The sequence below is a fragment of the Strix uralensis genome, chromosome 10, assembly GCF_047716275.1.
Source record: "Strix uralensis isolate ZFMK-TIS-50842 chromosome 10, bStrUra1, whole genome shotgun sequence".
Classification (NCBI taxonomy): Eukaryota; Metazoa; Chordata; class Aves; order Strigiformes; family Strigidae; genus Strix; species Strix uralensis.
The window spans coordinates 19,761,727-19,775,968 of NC_133981.1; the positions used below are offsets into that span (position 1 = coordinate 19,761,727).

General features: G+C 41.1%; 1 protein-coding gene across 1 annotated transcript in view; it reads left to right on the forward strand.

Moving 5' to 3' along the window:
* MAPKAPK3 (MAPK activated protein kinase 3) overlaps window positions 1–7,501 on the forward strand; it is a 51,768-nt gene extending 44,267 nt beyond the window's left edge. The window contains exons 9-11 of the mRNA XM_074879557.1: window positions 1,346–1,431; window positions 4,121–4,201; window positions 5,700–7,501. Of these exons, the coding sequence (XP_074735658.1) occupies window positions 1,346–1,431; window positions 4,121–4,201; window positions 5,700–5,858 (326 nt within the window). The 3' untranslated portion in view covers window positions 5,859–7,501. The remainder of the gene's footprint in view (window positions 1–1,345; window positions 1,432–4,120; window positions 4,202–5,699) is intronic.
* Window positions 7,502–14,242: the final 6,741 nt, after the last annotated feature.

Genomic DNA, 14,242 nt, shown 5'->3' on the forward strand with positions numbered 1-14,242 from the left:
GTTTAGCAATAACAAATTATCATTGGATAATACTGTGATCTGTGGCTTTTTAACCCCTCATTGGATCTCATGGCTACATGTGCAGTATAGACTACTGAACATTAATAAGGAAGATGTTTTACTTACGGGTTTCTGGCTTAATATTTTGTCTGCCTTGGGTATTGTTCATATTACAGCAGTTATTAAAATGCTAGGGGAGCTTGGTGAGACAACGCTTGGAAAATTTGTAGGGTTTCTGTATGCTTGCCTGAATGAAAAAGGTGCCCTCTGTTTTTGAACCTATTAAGATCTGATAGTTTATGTGTATTCTTTTAGGCTGATCAGGCACCTTCAGCAGACTGCTGCTTTTTGCCCTCATTTGTACTGTTCTTGTCATGGTTTTCTTTATGTAATCGTTGTGTTGTTTCATCATCTATGGAGGCTTTCTCTAAATTGCCCTCTAGCTTCCTGTAATCATCTTAACAGGCTCTGTTTGTGGTCCCCTCCTTTTGTTTCCTTGTCCATTTTAGACTCCAGGTAATTTCTCCTGTAAAACTCCTTTGCAGCCTCTCTTGACAAACTAAAGTCTCAACTTGTAGCTCTGACAGCTTCTTACAAGCATTTAGTCATCTTGCATCAGAGGTGTCTAAAAGAAAACTCTTATTCAGAAGTTTTTCTAGGTTCCCCCCAAGGAAGTTATGTGTGAGACTTTCTAAATAATGTCCCTTGGATGCAGTGTTTCCAGTCTGTCCACCCTCATTAATGAAACTCCTGTCTAGACTCTCTTATCTCAGTTACTTAGTATTCTTGCATTGGCAGATACCATGTTCACAGAAAGCTACTGCAAAGCCTGTTTGTGCAATCCATTTCTTTGACTTTGTCCTTTTAGTGGCCTCTCAGTTGTCAAAAAAAAGTTTATTGTCCTTTTTTTTTTCCCACAGCCTGTGCTAGTTTTTGTCTTCTATCATTTCTTAAAACATCTATTTATGCATTCGTTCAGCCTATAATGGCAAGCATGTCACCATCTTTCAGACAGGCAGCTTAATAGCTTTCTGTTCCTATGTTTCTCTTTTTCTCAAGTTCTTGCTCTCAAAACAGTTGGTTTGGTGATGTAGATAGCATAGCTGGATTCCCCAATCCTTTGTCTTTCCTTCTTACCTCTTGTTTTGGATGTTCTCCTGTTCTGCCTCTTTAAACATAGTAACCTACCACACTGTACATGGCTTCTTAACATGGTAACAGCAATAGGTAGGTGTTTTGAGTTCTGCAAAGTTATCTTTCTTCAGTCAGCAGGTCTTTGTGTTCTCAAGGTTATTTGGGAACACAGCAGTAGACTACAGCATGCCATGTTGGTCCTGTTTTTCAGCCAAACAACTGATTCGCCATTTACTGAAGACTGACCCAACAGAGAGGATGACGGTTTCTCAGTTTATGAATCATCCTTGGATTAATGTGAGTTTCATATCTCTTTATACAAGATGAATTCTTACATGCAGAACTTACACGTAGCTTCACAAAGCACAGCAAGAGAAGGATGATGATTACTGTTAATTAACTTAATTAACCTACTGTGCCCGCCACAGAGGGTCATCTGCCTGTAGAACCACAATTCTTTTTGGTGTTACCAGAGGACACCGAGAGAGAGACACCCACAATAGCGTCCTTGGAAGCAAAAGCTGAATGTATCTATATCTTCTGTGAGCAGGCAGTCACTGTTGACTCTGCAGCATATGCATGTGTTACTCTCCTTAAAAATATAAAAATAAACTGTATGTACTTACTTCATCAGTGCAGGATTTAGAGAGCTATTATTGGTGGTCTCAGGCACCATTGTGCATAGCTGTGTTAGTGTGAACACAGTCCTCTGCTTAGTGGGAATTTTCATCCTTGGCAGAGTTTGGAAATGCTGGGGGGAGGAGCAAGGGTCTCGGTTTAGTGCCCAGTAAGAGACTGCTGGATAGTGTGGTACACAGAGTTATTAATGGTCCCAGTTCAGTTACGTTCTATGACTTGGTTGAATTTACTTTTCCTTAAAAAAATGTTTTTTGGGAAAAAAGAATAAAAGACCCTAATAATATAATATTAGTTATTTCAGACAAGAATCCCAGGAGTTACCAGGCTGAGTTTCAGAGAATCATCTCTGCTTTGTAGGTGTCACTCAAAATAATACATTATACTTCTCGTATTTGTGCCTTAAAGGACACCAGTTTTGTTCTCACCGCCCAAAAAATCATCAGCCAGGGACAGAATCACTTGTACTGTAGAATGCCCTTTTCTCTGTCTATGCTGATCCTCAGAGGAAGGGGCAGAAACAGAGGCATGGTTAGCAGTCAGATTTCTGTAATGCCTGCTTGAAGATCTGAAAACTCTTAGAATCGTATGGTAATGTAGCTGTATAACATCCTGATGAAGTAGATAGATGTCTTCATTTACAGTTGTGAAATCTGAGAAATTAAGGTTACAAAGACTCTGTAGAACTAGAACAGAACTTAGACAATGTTTCTAAGTCTTTTTTAACCAAATAAAAATGTGATCACTGTTCAGAATACCTCCAGCTTTAAGTGTTTGAAGACCCAAGAAGGAGGTGTTTCAGAAGTCAGCAGGCGATGAATTTCACAGAATGAGTGCCTAATAGCTAAGGAAGCTACCACCTACAGCGACACATGTTACTTGAAATATGCATATAACCAATTAATGAGGAGGAGATTAGAGACAAGGTCTATAGAGTCTGCTGCACCAAAGAGCTGTGCTAGAATACTGCTCCTGGAAGCATGCGCTAGGAGCTGCAGATTGGCCTTTTTTTCTGCTGAAGCTATTGTTCCCAGGAGGCAGAGGGAGGGAGAAGGAAGGACCAGCATAGTGAATGTCTGTGTTCTTCCTTTTTCTAAATCCCTGAATGTGAACACGTATGGGGAGATGCCTTGCACAAGTAGTGGAGGAGAGTGCTTGTCTCTCCTCTTTTTTCCTTTTTTTTTTTTTTTTTTAATTAGATGGACGGCAGAAGTATTATTGTGGACTGTGCAAAAAATATCAGTTTAGATGGAGCACATAATCCTCTAGTTAGCTTGTAGATAAGATTTTTTTAACAAGGAGCAGCTCACAGCAGATAGGAGGGCACCTTCAACACCTGCTCAGGGGCACCACTAAAGCCAGCCTGCTGGTTTTCCATTTCTCTTGTCCCAGCTGTACTTGATAAAACTATACCCTGGCCAGCTGGGGTCTTTTTCCAGGGGCTGCAGGGATCATGATTTCTGCTTGCATTTCTGTAACTACTGCAGTGCTGCTGTTAGCTTGGTGGAGTATAAGCACTGCTTCCAATGTAATGCTTATTTTACAGTGACATGTACGGGGATCTCCTTAGACTTTGCTGACATGCAGCTGTCTTTGGTGTAGGGCACCACAGCAGTAAACAGCAAGTTTGGGTAGAAAGTATAAGGAAGATAGAATATCCAAATGAAATTATAGTTTGGGTTATGGACTGGCAAGAAATACCATGATTCTTGCTGAATTTAGCTAGGGAACTGTGCTTTGTGCTTTAGAAATTGTACCTTATTCTAATTTAATGTATCTACTGATCTTTCATGGCAGGTGAGCATAGATCTCAGTTTTATGTGGAAGAACATGTCAGGTGATGCACTGTCTTCTGAACTGTGCCTTACTCTGAATAATGGTATCATTTCCTCTTTTGGGCATGCTTAACAATCTGATGAACTGCTAATCTCAGTTAATGTATATGTACAAGAAAAATTCTCCTACAACAAATCCTAGAAGATAAAGGTCAAATGAACCACTTCAAAACATTGACTAATGAATAGTGAAATGGCAGTTAAAATCTAAAATGTACATAAAAATTTATCCAACACAGTGTTATTGGTTGGACTGAAAGGGAGCAGAGTGAAAGAAACTCAGCACTGATTTCTCTCTCCTTTTGTTCTTTAAAGATACTGTTGTGTGGGGACCATAGTCCTTTTCTACCTCACACATGAATTCGCTTGTGGAGTGATTGGAAGCGTGACTAATGAGGGCCACCAAAGGACATTAGATAAAGTTTTATGCCCTCCATACACATAGAAGAGCAAGCAGTCGCTTTCCAAATGTGATTTTGCAGAACACTTCTTCTGGTATTTTTCCCTTTTCTTAGAGATCAATGGCAGTGCCACCAACTCCTCTTCATACTGCACGGGTCCTGCAAGAGGATAAAGACCACTGGGATGAAGTTAAAGTGAGTCAATCATAGTTCAGATTTCTTGAAGTCAAGTCTGGTAAGAGATTAGATGGGCTGGCTTCTCTGCATATGTTTATTTCCTTGGGGGTTATGGCCATTTTGAATACAACCACATAAAACAAGGAAAGCATAAACAGTCTTGGTTAGAACAGTACTGTATATGATAACTGTTAAAAAGTAAAAAAAACCCAACTATTTGATCTTCATCTGACAGCCTTACAGCTGTGCCAAATATCAACAAAGCTGGTGTTTATGATCAAAGGTATTAACGATGCTGCCTGCTAAGCCACTGTATGTAACCACAGAGGAGAAGGGACAGCGTTGAGTGAGTTTGAAGTTTGTTATAGTGAAGTATGATGAAAATATAGGGGGACAGGATGGAAGGGTTGAGCTGCATTCTGGTTTTTTACTCTGTTCTTGTATTGTTAAATAACCTTAGCCTTGTCTTGTTATGATATTTGGGAATGAGGGGGAGAAGAAGATGTATCTGTCTTTCCCTTAACCTCACCAGGTGCCTCACCTACTGTTTGTAGTGATGACAGCTGAATGCTTCCTGCAAAGTGAAACTATAGGGCAGACTAAAAGTTGTTTGCAAGCTTTAACCCTTTCCTGCTGGCCTTTATCAGTTTGGCATGCTTTTACAATTCATTCTGAATTTTCTGCACTTAGAATGCTTGACATTTTGATAATTGCAACATTCCTGTAGTGTATTTTACTGATTACTGATTTTACTTAAATTACTGATGTATAGTCTCGGCTGTTGAGCTATGTAACAGTAAAATTTCATAGGACCCAGGCAACATTTGCCTACTGAGTCAAAGAGATCAAACAGATATTTTCACTTAGCCTTCTTCATTTCCATGTTTCTGAGAACTTCTTATGCTTGTGCTTTGTATAGGTCCCAGAGGTATTCCCTTGGGCCACTGACATTCCCATATTTAATCGTTTTTCCTTTCCTGAACTAAATACCTAGACATTCATTTACTTAAGCAGATTTTTGTTCACAACATTATTAAAAAGTTTAAAATTTGCCTGCACTTAAACATTAATTGAAACTAAGCAAGCGTGTGAATTTGAAGCACATACTTTTAACTGTGTGAACTCTTTATTCTAGTTCCTGCTATCCTAGTTTGGTAACAGAGCAAGGAAAGCAGTCTTCTGAGTCTGCTGTGAGAAGCCCGGACTCAGTAGCTGGTGAAGGCCCAGAGCCAGCCAGTAAGAAATGCTGGGCATAGGGACATGGTGGAATTTAGGCGAGCAGAGTGTGGTCCTGCATGCTCACATATGCAACACTGTGTGAATAGTTCCTCCTGAATGAGTCCATGAGTAGAACGAAGCCTTTAGTCATAGTCCAGTGCAGCAGAAAGGGCTCGGCTATTTCTGGCTGTAGTGTAACAGAGAGTTCCTTTTTGTATATTCATCTCCTGGCAGTCATGTGGGGTGGCTGTGTGCTCTCTGCCTCAGGGTTTTCAATAAATTGCTTCCTTGGTTTCAGGAGGAGATGACCAGCGCTTTGGCTACCATGAGGGTGGACTATGATCAGGTGAAAATCAAAGACTTGAAAACATCCAACAACCGCCTCCTGAACAAACGCCGAAAGAAGCAGAAGCAGGCAGGCACCTCTTCTGCAGCCCCAGGGTGCAATAACCAATGAGAAGAGAAGCCAAGGACCTGTGGGTAGAGGGTAAAAGTTAAAAGGAACAATTTAAAATCAGTACGATCAACTCAGTCTGTACCACAAAGGCAGTGAGACTGTGAAGAAGCTATCCTGCAAAGAGGGAGCAGTGTGAAAGATTACATTTTTATCACTTGAATCAGGGCTTTGCTTTTAAAGGCTAACGTATATGACATGATTCTGTTGCATATTGCTAGGGAAGGTACAGTAATACCAGAAATGTTATGGGGTTTTGTTTTGGCTTTAACTGTATTGGACAAGAGGAGAGAACAGGAGGCAGTCTCAGCATACTAATGCACTACAGCTTTAACAGCCATCTACAAGAGTAACTTCTGGTACCATTTTAAACTTGGGACTAGAAAAAATGCTGAGTGTTCTGCTAGGAGTATTTTAGTAGTTCAAAAATGAGTACTGAGAAAAATGTCACTGCTCTTTATACATAAAGTAGCACAGGTGCAGTTCTATTATGGATGCATCTGGACAGCATTTCATGGTAGAATTGGTAATAGTCAATATTTCCAAACTTACCTCCTATAGCTACAGGTAAATCACATAAACAATAAACAGTTATTCCTGTTACAGGAGAAAACATCCATACATTTCCATTTTCATGAAGTCTTCATGTAGTCTCATGTGAAGATTTGAGTTTGTCATGGATTCTCATTTGATAACATGTAAGTTTTCTAAACTGTAACCATTATGTTGTGTCTGTGCCACTGTCAGATCCCTCTCTTGTCATGTTTTCAATTTAAACGGTACTTCATATGAAGAGTTTTAATAAGGATTTAGCTAGTTGAAAGTATCCTGCAGAGAATATTGCTGTTCCTCTTGGATCCACAACCTCTAGGGCACGCAACTGGACATGCAATTGTGTATGAGACAGCTCTAGAAGAGAGACTTCTGAAATTCAGGATGAAGTGGCAACTGCATGTTCTCTGAACAGACCCTGGTGTTTGCCAGCATCCCTTCTGGTAATTATTTCCAGATCCTGTGCCTAAGATGTGCTGATCATAGCAAATTTTGGGGTGCTGGGGTTGGTTTGTTTCCTGGGGTCAAGGAGGGGGAGGATGCCACTTTATTTGCAGTGTTTTGTCAGTGTTTCTGGATCCAAAGATTTTTTGCTACCTAAGGGAGATTACCTATAAGTATATCCACCCATTTTTTTTTTCCTATTCTAATTCTTGTTTTATGGGATCCTAGCCTTGGTTTGCTGATTTGTTTTACTTTGTGATCAAAATATTTCCTCTCACTTTATTTTGGGTTTTTTTTTAGTTGAGGTGAAGCAAATATTTGTGAAAGTATTATCAGAGTCTAGGATGAAAATTATGTGCTTCCACTGATGCAGGCAAAAACTACTTTGTGGTAGGCACACAGAGTACTGGTGTGTTAATAGGCTTGGAAGAATGTTAAAAGACAAAAAGGAAAACAAGGCTCCAGAGAGGATCTGAATCATCAAATCTGACTGCCACATCATGTTACCTCCAACAAAGATCAACTTGAGCTTTGGACCTTGTCTGGGGAGCCCTGTTCCTATCTTCAAAGTGTTGGATGAGACCTCCATTCTTCTTTGTGAACTGGTCCTAGGGTTTTATAAACTGATTTTAATAAATCGTGTTATGACATTCCTTCCTCCTGTCATCCCTGGTTTTGCTGAGGTGTTGCAGAGTTTATATTGCTTTGCAAGATACATCTGTGTTGAAGGTGATTGAAAGAGGGAGAAGGAAAGTGTTCAATGATGTCCACATTCACAAGCTACCCAACTTAATCATTTTTTAAGATTACAAGGGTTTGTTTTTAAATATCAATCTCTGCAAAAATGTATTCTAAAGTTATTTCATGTTTATCTAGGTATCTCTGATTATAGCATGTTTATTTTATCATATTACTGCTATGAATTATGCAAATAATGTTCACTTCCTGTAAATGATAATACGATGAATGAAGAGTTGTGACATGTTCAGGGTGCAACAGTTGGGATTAGAGCCAGATCCAAGTTTCTGTCCCTTTATGCAGATTTTTTGAGGGTGCTATGTACACCACATCCCATCCCTGTCCCCCATCAGGGTGATACGTGCTCCCACTGTCCCAGTTAATAGGGCAGCCTGTCTGTAATGTGCCGGTGGCCTGGCTGCCTTGGGTAGAGCAGTCTTGAGGCTGTTGCAACCCACGTTTTTGCTTCTGTCTTGCCCAAATTTTGAGCAGGAACTCTGCTTCCAGCTGGTGCCTTCTTACTTGTCAGTCCAGTCTGGAGCTTGCAGACTGTTCGTGAACAGCATCCATGGGGAGCTCTAAAGCACCTTCCTGTGGGTGTCAGTCTGTACCGCACTGCAGCTCAGAAGCTGGAGTGATGATGCACTTGGGCGCAGCACCTTCAGCTTTCAGTCCCTGTAGGGTCAGACAGTAATTACTTAAACTTGGACTAATGGTTCTTGCATTCTACCCTGCAGTGACAACATCCAGGAATACTGTAACGCCCGGGGGGAACCTGAGGAGGGCCTCGGAATGGCAGACATGGCAGCGTATGCAAGTATGGTCCAGAAGCATTTGTGCTTGTTTTACAGAAGGAAGGAGGCAGCTCCTTGGGAGCTGGGAAGCAGCGCAGCCCCCTCAAACTGCTGCCCTGCGCTGGTTTAACCCGGCAGAGTCAGCCGGAGCTGCGAGGATCTGCCCGGGAGCGGCTCTGGGGGCTGTGCGTGTTGTCACCCCTCGCCGGGGGCGCAGACGTTCCCCCAGCAAGCGGCCGTGGGCCTGGACAGACACGTACGCGCCTCCGGGGAGACACGGTGGGGGGTGAGGGGGGGGGTCTCCGGGCCGCCCCCTGGTGCCGCGGGGGGGCCCGGACCGCTGCCCCGGGCCGGCCCGTCGCGGCCGCCTGCGCCCCCCGGGGTGACCGGGCTGTCCCCAGTGCCCGCCGGGGTGACCGGGCTGGCCCCCGTTGAGCCGGTAGCTGGCACCGGTTCAGACCAAGGCCCGCGGGCGCTCGGGGCCCGTGTGCCGTCGCTGCGGTTGCCAGCCCCGCAGGGAGCCCTGCCCGCAGGCGCGGGGTGCCGGGCCGCAGCCGGCCGTGCGGGCGTTCGGCAGATCCGTCCTTCCCGGCCGCGGGCTCTGTGAGCCGTCGGGCCCGCCTAGCTGCATTCACACACGTTGTAAAGAGCTCTGGTGTGCGAGTGGTGGTATTTGGGTCTTGCCTCTTCCCCCAGCTATATAGTATAATAGTCTCTTTAGAACCTGCTGCTTAGGATCCAAATTTATAGCCTGTTTTTAGAAAGGATAGGCTATTATAGAACTGATTATGCATTTGCATATTCATCAGCCATATAGAGGAGGTAAAGAGCTGGGAAGGGAAAGAAGAAATGAATGGTCAATAGACAAGGCTTCAAGGAGAACACAGATTAAAAGGTCTATTTATTTTTTACAGCAGAAGCTAAAAAAGGACTGTGCACAATTCCCCACCCCCATTCCTTTTCATAGCGATTGCTCATGGGCCGCTGCCTCCCCTTGTACTTCTCTGCACTGTGCTCCTCTCATACATGGTCTCACTCACTCACTAGTGCACGTTCTCTGATTCACACACGTGTATACGTGAGCACGGATAAAATTCTCTCCCTCACTTTTCCATTTCTTGCACTACACACTTTCTTATCTCTTTGACCACATGTGCCATACGATGAACCTTTTTTTGACGTGGTACAATTAAAACTAACATTAATGTTAAGCTCTTGGCCTACTTCTGTGTTTTTCTATTTGTCAAAACCCAGCATGCAGTCCTGGGATTGCTTTTCTCTCTTAACACTTCACTGCCTAGAGTCTAGAGGCCCAATTATGTAACTGCTTCTGACTTGTCTGACATGAGGGATAATGAGAATGCTACATTCTCAGTTTGATCTAATTTCCTGTCCTCTTTTCAATTCAGACTTTATTTGGCCCATGTTTAGACAAAGGCGCTTTTGAGAAAAGGAAGATTTAGTGAGGAGGAGAGAACTGAAGCTTTTCATTCCTTGCACTTAATCATAAGTATCCGTACTGTTTTAAACCTGTGTTAAAGGTGGGGAGGAGGTGTTAATCTGTGTCTAGCTGCTTTGATATATTTGCATGCTTAGCCTAAGGATGAAGCCAGCCATGGGAGCTAGCTCAGCTGTACGTAATGGGAGGAAAACTTGTCCTTGAGGACGCACCCCAGCTCATTCACCAGTGCCCTTTCACACTCACTAACAAACCACAGGGACAAAAGGAGTGAAGGCAAGCAGGGAATGAATTTACATGTGGAAGAACTCCTTTCTTCCAAGAGTATGTGTTTTGGAGAGGTTTTTGTGGAAATACCAGAATTCTCTTTTTCCTAGATTCCAGTATTTCCCTTCTTCACCCGACTGTTCTCAGTAGTGAAGCAGGCATAGCTGAGAATGAACACAGTTAATTCTCTTTTAGAGAGCCTAAGCAGAATGAAGACAAGAAAGCAAACTGGGAAGACAGAGAACACATACTCGAAACCTCAAAGAAAAAAAAATACTGTTAAAAATTCTTGCAAGCTAACAAGCCAGTTTACTTCAGGTACATACTGAAATGCATCTCACATCTGGAAAATTGAGGTTAGAGCAATCCTAGGTAATAACATTTGCTAAAGAAATGTTTCCCTGAAATCTTAACACTGGGTAAGAAAATGCTTTTTGAGTATTCAGTACAGTTTTAAAATAAGATATTTTTTTTTTTAGTCTGTATGGTTAGAAGAATTTAATGGGGCAAAGGGAGTAGAAATGAGGGATGATATGTCATGTTGCAGAATAAGATAAGAAATGTCTGCTGTTGTATTCTACTCCAACTTTTTTTACTGCAAGTGCTACCTCTGCGCAGACATAGCAAGATAGATTCAACTTTTTATTAGTCTTTTTTACCACTGGAAAAGGAGGATGTTTCTGCACTCTAGGGAAATATGGAAGATAACCCTTTGACTGTAGATGAATATCTATATTGGTAAATCTGTAAATGATGCCTAGCACTAAATTTATTTTAAAATTTACTGTCTCATGAATCCACCAGGTACCAAGATCTTACAGGTCTGCTCTAACTGCATAAAGGCACAGAGGCATCATTGTCAGTGGGCTTCCTCGTACTGCTCGAGACTGCAAAAAGAAGCAATTGCTGAAATGCACTGCAGCACTTTTAGCTTCCAGGAGCCAAAAGAGAAAAAGTGCAGTTTTCAAATAGCTGGAGGTGACATGAAGGGCCAGGCTGGTTTTTGTCTGGGGAGAGGTGGTACTTGAAGATAGTATACAGGTGTCTTGACCTTGCTTCAGTTCAGCTTCCAGGTCTGCTAATAAACATGTCTTAGGTGTGTGGGGCTGCAGACCCCAGTTACTGATAAAGTCTTTGAAGGCATGCTGAGTTTTTTCCACCGTTAGCCACTGAAATGTACTTATTTGGTCCATGGTTGCAAACCGTTTAGCATTCTTTGTCCCACAGCTGAGGTGAAGCTGAATATTTAAAAAAAGGAGTTGCATTCTTTTCTTCCATGTTAAGCTTCTAAATTTATTTCTGTTGAAATTCACTGCATTCAAGTTAATTACTGGTATTGCTAGTATAACAATTGTTTCATATTGCACCTTCTTTATTTGTTAACAGTGAGTATAAGTGGTTCTTTTTGGGAGTGTGTCTTTTTTGTCTTGGGAGTTTTATTCCAGTTTTGAAATTAAATGGCATGGTTATTTTGCCTAATGTTGTTCTCCCAAAACTTCCAGGCTAATCCATTTGGGAAACATGGAAGATGTTCTCAAGAGATTTCTTATTGCTTAGCTACTGAAACACCTGCTAAAGCTGAGCTTTTTAAAAAAAACCTGAAAATTATTTAAATGTGAAAACGAGTGGGTTGATCTGGAAAAGAAACTTCTCAAAGACTAAAATTAGAATGGAATGTGTTAGAAGAGAAATACTGGTGGGGGAGGAGGACTAAGGATTTTTAAAATAAAAATGCTACCACTTGAGTAATGATCAAGGAAATTCTGGTTAGGATATTAGCTGCTGCTCCAACCCAGAGCAGTTCCTGAATTCAGAAATAATTATGTTTCCCTAAAGATAGATGTACAATATGGACTCCATTTTTTTTTTTCTGAAGTAGTCTAAAGCAAGGCTCAGCTTGATGTTTATAAATGAGACTTTTGAGTAAATGCTGTTAGTATACCACATAAATGGCCCTTTTTTTTAGAGCAACTAACAACTGAACAAATATATGCTTTGCAGATTAAGTTCTGCTCTCCCAAAGTTGCCTGAGTGAGCTCCTTTCCTGCTTGCAGAAACCTTGTCAAGGTGAGGTTAACTTTCTTCTTTGCTTTCAGACATTTTGCATTTCTATCTTGCACTTTATCACTGTGTGTTTGACTTTTGTCTTGAGTAAAAAATCTAATTAGTTGTCTCAAGGCTAACATTCCATGATGCAATGTTTTTTCTTTTTTGGCTCAATTACAGTTGTACCACCTCTTCTTTTATTTCTGAACTTCTTGTGGTGTAAAGTATTGGAAGATTTTCAAGGAATCCCACTACCCGGCAGGAAACAAGAAACTACATTGTATGTGAAATGGTAAGGAGGAAAGTTCCCAGCAGTGGGTAATACTAGGAAAAATATCCCTCTGAGGGTAGTAGAAGACATCTGCAAAGAAATGTACCCAACTGGAACTTAATACTTTTTCTTCCTGCTTGAGAATGGGCTGTGGGTATAATCTCTAGTATTTATGGGTGACTCCTTTAGAGGTGACCCAAAAGGATGCTGGTCTTCCTTCACGATCACAGAAGTCCCCTGCTTGATGGTGTGGCAAGCAGCTCTGCTGTTCTTGCCTCACTGAGGCTTCTCCCAGAGGTTGATGTGCTTTCTCCATCATCATTTCTCATACTGAGAGGTGCTGTGGTGAATGGGGGGGTGTAAGTAGGTAGCCATCGGCCATTTCAGCTCCTGTGTAGGATGTTTTAACCTTTGCTTTGTCTCAGCTTTACACAGAATAAACATGTTTAAATTTCTTAGGAAATTCTGTTACTTTAAAATCCTATTTCCCATGAGATTTAAGCTTTTTTTCAATTGGCTCTAAAGCACCATGCTAGTGTCTTGGGTCACAGAACCGTTATTCCAAAATCCCTTGGTGTTGGCTCTACATTATCTCACTGAGAAGTAGCCACTTAGAGCAGAAATACTTTTATTTCCTCCTTCTGGCTTTTAAGTCTTTGTGGAATACTTCATTTAACTACAAAGAGTAAAATGAGGTGCTCTACCTATCTTCCTTTTAAATCCTTTGATTTTCTTCTTAATTTTGTTAGTTTGATGCATTTTACACTGCTTGGAAGTCATGAATAGTTCCTTTAGAGAGACTTGACTGCAGTATTTCAGTTTCCTCCCTAAACATAAAAAAAAAAAAAAATCCTATAGAAGCTTTTTGCTATAGGATATTTTAAATCTGAGGAGTAGGAAGGAATTGAATTTCCTGATTTAAAGTGACTCAGCTAGGTCTTCCTCCTTGTTTTGTAATAGATTCTCTGCATCTAGCTCAAACCTCGGCTGGCATTAGGTAGAGCTATCAAATGTTTTCTTGGTTAATTTGTCGTTCCTGCACAAAGTCAGCTTTTAAGCTGTTCCTCGAGGATCCTGGAACAACTATCTCGTAAGCAATCATTAGCTCCAAAAGTACATGACTGCATCATAAAGCATCTGGTGCTATCACTTGAAGCTTCCGTCATCTCAAGTTACAACAATGATATGCCTGGCTAACAGGAACACAGTAATAATAAGTGATTTCATTAGTTTGCTAATATTGTTTGCTTTCATAGCATATCTACAGGCATTCGTGTGCAGGCTCGCACACACATGTGCATCAAACCTTCTTCCCATAACTAGAGTCTAATATAAGGTTACTTCATTTCTATATGAAACCTAAATGGTGGTAGTGTTCTGTACTAAGCAAATTAATTTTAAAGTATTTCTTTTAAGCCTGAAACTTTCTTTGTAGGATTCCTGAGGTTGTGTATTTCCCTTTGGAGCAGATTTTGTTCCCAACTTCAGAAAATGATTTCCAGTGAAAATTGGAAAAGAAAGTTCATATTTGTTAAAAAGAAAGTTGATATTTGTGTGTCATGTATGATTGCATATGCTGAAGTAACAATGTGGAAGAATCTAGTTAGTACTGTCCAGGCAACTGAAAATCTTGAGTTTGCTTGATTAGAATTAACTGCTGCATACATGAAAGGAGAAATTGAATTCAGATTTCTATTAATCAGAAATACCATTCTGCCAAAATGATTTCTTTAAAAAAAAAAAAAAAAGACATGCTGGTCTTCCATTTGTATGATGATGATTTCCATGTCAAGAGTGAATTTGTGTGTTTACATCA